The sequence below is a fragment of the Lithobates pipiens genome, unplaced genomic scaffold (genome assembly GCF_037356315.1).
Source record: "Lithobates pipiens isolate NorthernLeopardFrog02 unplaced genomic scaffold, aLitPip1_a1.2 Scaffold_10, whole genome shotgun sequence".
In the NCBI taxonomy this organism is placed as follows: Eukaryota; Metazoa; Chordata; class Amphibia; order Anura; family Ranidae; genus Lithobates; species Lithobates pipiens.
The window spans coordinates 195637355-195646100 of NW_027507686.1; the positions used below are offsets into that span (position 1 = coordinate 195637355).

The 8746-nt window shown below is 50.7% G+C and overlaps 1 protein-coding gene across 1 annotated transcript; it reads right to left on the reverse strand.

Annotated features, from left to right (window-relative positions):
* Positions 1–488: 488 nt before the first annotated feature.
* Positions 489–5820, reverse strand: LOC143937744 (acyl-coenzyme A thioesterase THEM4-like). The gene is made up of 7 exons (XM_077460832.1): positions 5646–5820; positions 4831–4937; positions 3023–3161; positions 2780–2933; positions 2535–2645; positions 2200–2324; positions 489–897 (listed from the first exon to the last, which is right to left on the reverse strand). Exons 1-7 carry the CDS (start codon positions 5665–5667, stop codon positions 851–853), a joined length of 705 nt encoding a protein of 234 aa, XP_077316958.1. The 5' UTR covers positions 5668–5820; the 3' UTR covers positions 489–850.
* Positions 5821–8746: the final 2926 nt, after the last annotated feature.

The window sequence follows — 8746 nt, forward strand, 5'->3', positions numbered from 1 at the left end:
TCTCCAGGATGAGGAGAGAGGAGGAATTGTCTCCAGGATGAGGAGAGAGGAGGAATTGTCTCCAGGATGAGGAGAGAGGAGGAATTGTCTCCAGGATGAGGAGAGAGGAGGAATTGTCTCCAGGATGAGGAGAGAGGAGGAATTGTCTCCAGGATGAGGAGAGATGAGGAATGGTGTCCAGGATGAGGAGAGATGAGGAATGGTGTCCAGGATGAGGAGTAGGAATGGTCTTCAGGGTGAGAAGAGGAGAGGAGGAATGGTCCCCAGCATGAGGAGTAGGAATGGTCCTCAGGGTGAGAAGAGAGGAGGAATGGTTCCCAGCATGAGGAGAGAGGATGAATGGTTCCCTCGAAGAGGCAAAAGGAGTTATGTTCCCCAGGATGAGGAGAGGAGGAACGGTCCCCAGGATGAAGCGAGAGGAGGAACGGTCCCGAGGATGAAGCGAGAGGAGGAACGGTCCCCAGGATGAAGAAGATACAATGAAGGTATTTGCAACACTTGAAATGCTGTGAAAATATTTTCTGTATTTATTCAGTTTAAATAAACGTCACATACAATAATTATGAACGATTATTAATTACATTTGGTTGGGAGGAGTCAAAGAACAGGGCTGTACAAAAACGGGTACATGGTGGGGGCGGGTTTGAGGTCATTGCACCTAGAAAAAAGGGACCGCTACAAAAGATCAATCCAAGAGAGCGGTGAGTACATTATAAAAAAGTTCTCCCAGGAGGGTTTCTATGGTACGGGATCTGCTGCCCTCTAGTGACAGACAGGATACATTACAGTACAAAGTGCAGCTGCCAACCAACAGAATCTGTAACATTTCCTGAGGTCTGAGATGTGCAAATTATAGTCGGGCTTCAGATTCTCCTGACTTCAACATAACGTACAAAGCTGGAGGAGAGAAAAAAAAAAGTGTAAATTGTCAGAACAACAACAAGAGCAACAGAAAAGGCAGAGGAGGGAGGAGGAGGAGGAATGAGAGAGGAGCAGCAACAGAAACAGCAGACAAGAAACCGGAATGGCAGAGAAGGAGGGAGAGAGGAGCAGCAACAGGATCAGCAGACAACAGGGATGGCAGAGGAGGGAGAGAGGAGCAGTGACAGGAACAGCAGACAAACAGGAGTGGCAGAGGAGCAACGCTAGGAATGGCAGAGAAGGAAAGAGGAGCAGCAACAGGAACGGCAGAGGAGCAGCGACAGGAACAGCAGACAAGAAACAAGAGGAATGGCAGAGGAGCAAAGCCAGGAACGGGAAAGAGGGAGAGAGGAGCAGCACCAGGAATGGCAGAGGAGGGAGAGAGAGGAGCAATGACAGAAACGGCAGAGAAGCAACGTCAGGAACAGCAGACAATGAAGAGGAACAGCAGAGGAGCAACGTCGGGAGCAATGACAGGAGAGACAGAGGCGGAGCAGCAACAGAGGAACGGCAGAGAAGAAGGAGAGGAGCAGCAACAAGGAGGGACAGAGGAGCAATGTCAGGAATGGCAGAGGAGCAGCAACAGGAACAGCAGAGGAGCAACAAAGGAGCAGTGTCAGGACCAGCAGACAAGAAACAAACAAAAAGGAATGGCAGAGGAGCAATGACAGGATTGGCAACGACCGGAACGGCAGACGAGCAGCGACAGGAACAACAGACAAGAAACAAGAGGAATGGCAGAGGAGCAATGCTAGGAACGGCAGAGAAGGAGGGAGAGAGGAGCAGCAACAGCAGGGACAGAGGAGCAACAACAGAGGAGCAACACCAGGAATGACAGAGGAAGAGAGGAGCAATAACAGAAACGGCAGAGAAGCAACGTCAGGAACAGCAGACAATGAAGAGGAACAGCAGAGGAGCAACGTCGGGAGCAATGACAGGAGAGACAGAGGAGGAGCAGCAACAGAGGAACGGCAGACAAGAAGGAGAGAGGAGCAGCAACAAGAAGGGACAGAGGAGCAATGTCAGGAATGGCAGAGGGGCAGCAACAGGAACAGCAGACAAGAAACAGGAATGGCAGCGGAGCAACGCCAGCACCGGCAGAGGAGCAACAAAGGAGCAGAGTCAGGAACAGCAGACAAGAAACAGGAATGGCAGAGGAGGAGGGACAGAAGAGCAATGACAGGAGCGACAGATCAGAAACCACAGATGAGTGACAGGAGAGACAAGAGAGGAAGGAATGGAGTTACAGAATGAAGATTTCCCAGCAGTAGTCCTCACCGGTGGCCTCGCTGTGAAGCACAGCGCTGTCATGACTGCGGACCTGGCATCTGGTGTAGACTTTCTGACCGTCGACCTTCTCCACTCGGCTGTCTATGAGGACTGTGGATCCCAGAGGAATCGGACTACAGACACAAAGAGAACCTCATTACACCTCTCTGCTATCACAGCTTCAGAACATCAACAACTCCTACCCCCCCCCCCCCCCGCGAGAGTCTCCCCAATATTATTCTTCCCCTGTCACTACCACATCATCACCGCCGGCCATCGATTGTACAATCTCCTGACAACCATGTAGTGTCAGGTAGGTCCTCTTCTCCCCCCTGGGCGCTTACCTCCGATAGTCGAGGTTCAGGTTGGCGGTCATAGCCGGTCCGATGCCGTTTACAATTCCCGCCCCCACGGTGGAGTCTACGATGGTGGCGATGCAGCCCCCGTGTGTGTACCTAGAAGAAGGCAAGAGGGGACGCGAGAGGTGGAAGGAGAACAAGGAGAGCCCGAGGAACCAAAGGATTCTGGTTAGGGTAGGCTCTGCGAAGAAAAAAAAAAAGAAAAAAAAAAAAAAGAAAATAACGCTCACCCTGCGAGGCCCCCCAGATAGGGCCCGGGCTGGAATATGCAGACTGTCCTCTTCTCCGCCTCGTTATAGAACATACAATACTCGAAGCCGATTCCTTCCTGATCCAGGTTCCTGGTGAAGAAACGAGTTTCCCCGTCGGCCTCCAGGCTCATACCTGTACAGGAGGAGGTCAGAGGTCACCAGAGGAGCTTACACTCTAATGTCATCCCCCACCACAGCCAAACACTATTCTTATTCTTGTACTCGATCTGCTGCCAGCGAACTCCTCGTAGGAGGGAAGTCTCCTCCAGCTCGGGTCTCGGCTCAGCTCCTCGTACAGCCTCTTGGTTTCGGGGTTCCAGGTGGGGTTGGGCACGGCGTAGTCCCGCGGTTGGAGGGCGGCCTGCAGATTTAAAAATAAATAAATAAACAGATGTCAGACCTGTGCCCTTCGCTTTGGCTTTTCTATGATTGGGAGGGTTAAAAAGAAGACATTCTGGGTGGAGTCTTTGGTGGATATTCAGCCTATAGGAAGCAGATGTTTGGGATCACCTCCCACTGACAGCGATCACCGTCCCGCGGTCAGGGTGTGAGCGGCACTAGAGGTGTGTGCAGAACATTCAAATTTCTTACGTTACCAAATTTTGGTTTCAGAATTTTAGTTAAAAATTTTAATTTTGTTTATTCATTTTCTGACGGATTCCACAATTTTTTGAAAAACAATTTGAACTCGTAAAAAACAAAAAATAAAAAAAACAAAAAACAATACAAAACAAAACCCAAAACAAAACACAAACACCACACGATCAATGATTCAAATTCTGTGTGAAGAAATAGCTGGTTGCTAAGGATCGGGCTGGGGGCGCCGTCCGCCACGTCCTTAGCAACCGACGACTCGTTGGCTGTCAGCGGGATTCCCCACTGACAGCTGAAACGTAAAAACAAATGAGTGCTGGCAATAGAAAATCCTGGAAAAAAAAACAAACCCCCCCCCCCAACAACCAACCCTGCATGGGCACCAGCCCCCCCCCCCCCCCCCCGATGGGGAAGAGGAATAAAAAAAAAAAAAAAAAAAAAAAGCATAGGGGTCCGGACCTTTATCCAAGCATGCAACCCAGGAAAGGGGGAAGGGGGGGTGTATGAGCAAGTGCCCCCCCACCCCAAACCATACCAGGTCACCATACCAGGGCCCTGCCCTAAGCACCATGCTGATGGGGACAAGGGCCTCTTTCCAACAACCCTGGCTGGTGGTTGTGGGGGGGGGACCCCAGATCCCGCCCTACCCACCTATGTGAATGAGTATGGTGTACATAGATCAAAAATAGTAAATAAAAAGTCCCCCCCAGGCCCTTATCCGATGCAGACCGGGGGGCAGGCAAGGAAAGGGGGGGGGGGGGGGTATTGGCAAAAAAACAAAGGAGTCCCCCCCAGATCCCACACTACCTCCAACTATGTGAATGAGTATGAGGTACGTAGTACCCCTACCCTTTCCACCCCAAAAAATTTAAAAATAAATAAAAACCCCTTTCGAACGCTCCACGCTGTTGAATGTCCGACGGTTCTTACATGGCTAAGGGGTGGCCCCGCCCCTGTGACATCACCAACCAGGTAACGCTGGGCTGTTGATGTCACAAAGGGGGTGGGGTGTTTTACATTTCAGCCAGTAGGGAAGCCCGCTGACAGCTGATGACTCATTGGTTGTTAAGGAGGCGGCGGCGGCCACCCCCCCCCTTTAGCAACCAGCTATTTCTTGACACAGGATTCGAATCGGTTGACCTTTTTGTTTCTCCCCCTCCCCCCAAACGATCCGAATCCAAGTCGTACATAAATAATTTGGAATGGGTGAGAAAACGATGAACGTAAATTAAATTTCAACAAAAATGTGTTACCATTTCATCTCCGAGATTCAGATACATCCGAATGGCTACAAATGTATCCAAATTTATATCCAGAGAGGCATAGTGTCTATGGGGCTCCGTCCGGCAGCAGAGCGCGCACATTAGGTGGCATGCCCCTCCCCCACTGGGGACACTCCAGGCGGTTAACCCCTCCCCCAACCAATCAGTACTCACAGGGAATAGGTGTTCATGCTCTACCCTGGCGGCGGCGGCGGTGGAGGCGTGGCGGCAGACGGCAGCGCCGCCCTGGATGATCCTGGAGATTTCGTACAGCATGGTGCCTGAGAGAGGAGACAGGAAGGAGATGAGACGGGGACACCGACATCAATCTATACATTATCCCCCACACTGGAGGAGTACTACATATCCCAGCATGTCCCCCCCCCCCCCACACACACACACACACACACACACACACACACACACACACACACACACCAGAGCACTACCTATCCCAGCATGTCCCCTCCCCCACACCAGAGCACTACATATCCCAGCATGTCCCCTCCCCCACACCAGAGCACTACATATCGCAGCATGTCCCGTCCCCCCACACCGGAGCACTACATATCCCAGCATGTCCCCTCCCCCACACCGGAGCACTACATATCCCAGCATGTCCCCTCCCCCACACCAGAGCACTACATATCCCAGCATGTCCCCCTCCCCCACACCAGAGCACTACATATCGCAGCATGTCCCGTCCCCCCACACCGGAGCACTACATATCCCAGCATGTCCCCTCCCCCACACCGGAGCACTACATATCCCAGCATGCTCTGTGTATCCTTCCTCCACCTAGAACTGAACTACAAAGTCCCAGCAAAGCCCACAAGCTCCAGAACTCAGCCCCCCTCACCTGCTGGGAGTTGTGATTCTTTTGCTGCTTTAGACCAAAACAGCTCCTCTGCCCACCTCCTCTCCAAACCCCTTCCATTCCACCAATGTCCCTTTTATCAGCATCTTCCAGGACTCGTCTCTATTCACACCTGTCCCTGATTCCGGAGACATTTTCCTGAAGCCTCCGCCTGGAGAAAATCTCCGCCCACTTGAGTATGATTTTTCACCACCACTTAATATTCAGAGGCATGTTATTAGGGTGGGCGGGGCTGCTGCTGACGTCCTGAGCATCTGTTCAGCTCCGCCCGCCCACCCGCAAGTCTCCGCCCACTCGAGGCTATAATTTTTCTCCACCGTGAGAATAAATCTACAGCGCATGCGCTGTTAAGGGCAGGGGATTGACACATGCGCAGTAAAGGCCCGCCGTCAGCTGTGCGAATGACGTAGCCTCACCGGAAGTGACGGGGTGAGCGAAAATCACGGGTCGCATGAAATTTTACAACATCGGCAATACAGTTCAGCGAAACCATCACATAATGTTACGGAAGTGATGTTACACACAACACAAACACGGGCCACGTTGTTGCGTACTGCGCATGCGCGATGCGTTCCAAACACTTGCGCCGTGCGTTCCAACATAGTTTCGGCAATACAGTTCAGCGTAACCATCACATAATGTTACGGAAGTGTTCGTTACAACACTAATACTTCCCTTGTTACCTAGTAGGTTTTGCATTGCTGGGACTTGTAGTGCCTATCCTGAGCTACATGCTTCAATGTTCAGTGTCCTCATCCCTATCCCCATGCTTCAATGTTCAGTGTCCATCCTTATCCCCGTGCTTCAATGTTCAGTGTCCTCATCCTTATCCCCGAGCTTCAATGTTCAGTGTCCATCCTTATCCCCGTGCTTCAATGTTCAGTGTCCTCATCCCTATCCGCGAGCTTCAATGTTCAGTGTCCTCATCCTTATCCCTGTGCTTCAATGTTCAGTGTCCTCATCCCTATCCCCATGCTTCAATGTTCAGTGTCCTCATCCCTATCCGCGAGCTTCAATGTTCAGTGTCCTCATCCTTATCCCTGTGCTTCAATGTTCAGTGTCCTCATCCCTATCCCCATGCTTCAATGTTCAGTGTCCTCATCCCTATCCGCAAGCTTCAATGTTCAGTGTCCTCATCCTTATCCCTGTGCTTCAATGTTCAGTGTCCTCATCCCTATCCGCAAGCTTTAAATGTTCAGTGTCCTCATTCTTATCCCTGTGCTTCAATGTTCAGTGTCCTCATCCTTATCCCTGAGCTTCAATGTTCAGTGTCCTCATCCCTATCCCCCTGCTTCAATGTTCAGTGTCCTCATCCCTATCCGCGAGCTTCAATGTTCAGTGTCCTCATCCTTATCCCCCTGCTTCAATGTTCAGGGTCCTCATCCTTATCCCCGAGCTTCAATGTTCAGTGTCCTCATCCCTATCCCCCTGCTTCAATGTTCAGTGTCCTCATCCCTATCCGCGAGCTTCAATGTTCAGTGTCCTCATCCTTATCCCCCTGCTTCGATGAGGACACTGAACATCGAAGCATGGGGATAAGGATGAGGACACTGAACATTGAAGCTTGCGGATAGGGATGAGGACACTGAACATTGAAGCACAGGAATAAGGATGGACACTGAACATTGAAGCTCGGGGATAGGGATGAGGACACTGAACATTGAAGCAGGGGGATAGGGATGAGGACACTGAACATTGAAGCTCGGGGATAAGGATGAGGACACTGAACATTGAAGCAGGGGGATAGGGATGAGGACACTGAACATTGAAGCTCGGGGATAAGGATGAGGACACTGAACATTGAAGCTCGGGGATAGGGATGAGGACACTGAACATTGAAGCTCGGGGATAGGGATGAGGACACTGAACATTGAAGCATGGGGATAGGGATGAGGACACTGAACATTGAAGCATGTAGCTCAGGATAGGCACTACAAGTCCCAGCAATGCAAAACCTACTAGGTAACAAGGGAAGTATTAGTGTTGTAACGAACGGCCCAGTGTTTGTGTTGTGTGTAACTTCACTTCCGTAACATTATGTGATGGTTTCGCTGAACTGTATTGCCGAAACTATGTTGGAACGCACGGCGCGAGCGTTTGGAACGCATCGCGCATGCGCAGTACGCAACAACGTCACTTCCGCACCATCCTGTGATAGGCAGCAAACTGTGACACTACATCGGCAATACAGTTCAGCGAAACCATCACATAATGTTACGGAAGTGACGTTACACACAACACAAACACTGGGCCGTTCGTTACAACACTAATACTTCCCTTGTTACCTAGTAGGTTTTGCATTGCTGGGACTTGTAGTGCCTATCCTGAGCTACATGCTTCAATGTTCAGTGTCCTCATCCTTATCCCCGAGCTTCAATGTTCAGTGTCCATCCTTATCCCCCAGCTTCAATGTTCAGTGTCCATCCTTATCCCCGTGCTTCAATGTTCAGTGTCCTCATCCCTATCCCCGAACTTCAATGTTCAGTGTCCTCATCCTTATCCCCCTGCTTCAATGTTCAGTGTCCTCATCCTTATCCCCCTGCTTCAATGTTCAGTGTCCTCATCCTTATCCCCGAACTTCAATGTTCAGTGTCCTCATCCCTATCCCCATGCTTCAATGTTCAGTGTCCTCATCCCTATCCGCAAGCTTCAATGTTCAGTGTCCTCATCCTTATCCCTGTGCTTCAATGTTCAGTGTCCTCATCCCTATCCCCATGCTTCAATGTTCAGTGTCCTCATCCCTATCCGCAAGCTTCAATGTTCAGTGTCCTCATCCTTATCCCCGAGCTTCAATGTTCAGTGTCCTCATCCTTATCCCCGAGCTTCAATGTTCAGTGTCCTCATCCTTATCCCTGTGCTTCAATGTTCAGTGTCCTCATCCTTATCCCCGAGCTTCAATGTTCAGTGTCCTCATGCTTATCCCCGAGCTTCAATGTTCAGTGTCCTCATCCTTATCCCTGTGCTTCAATGTTCAGTGTCCTCATCCTTATCCCCGAGCTTCAATGTTCAGTGTCCATGCTTATCCCCAAGCTTCAATGTTCAGTGTCCTCATCCCTATCCGCAAGCTTCAATGTTCAGTGTCCTCATCCTTATCCCCGAGCTTCAATGTTCAGTGTCCTCATCCCTATCCCCCTGCTTCAATGTTCAGTGTCCTCATCCCTATCCGCGAGCTTCAATGTTCAGTGTCCTCATCCTTATCCCCCTGCTTCAATG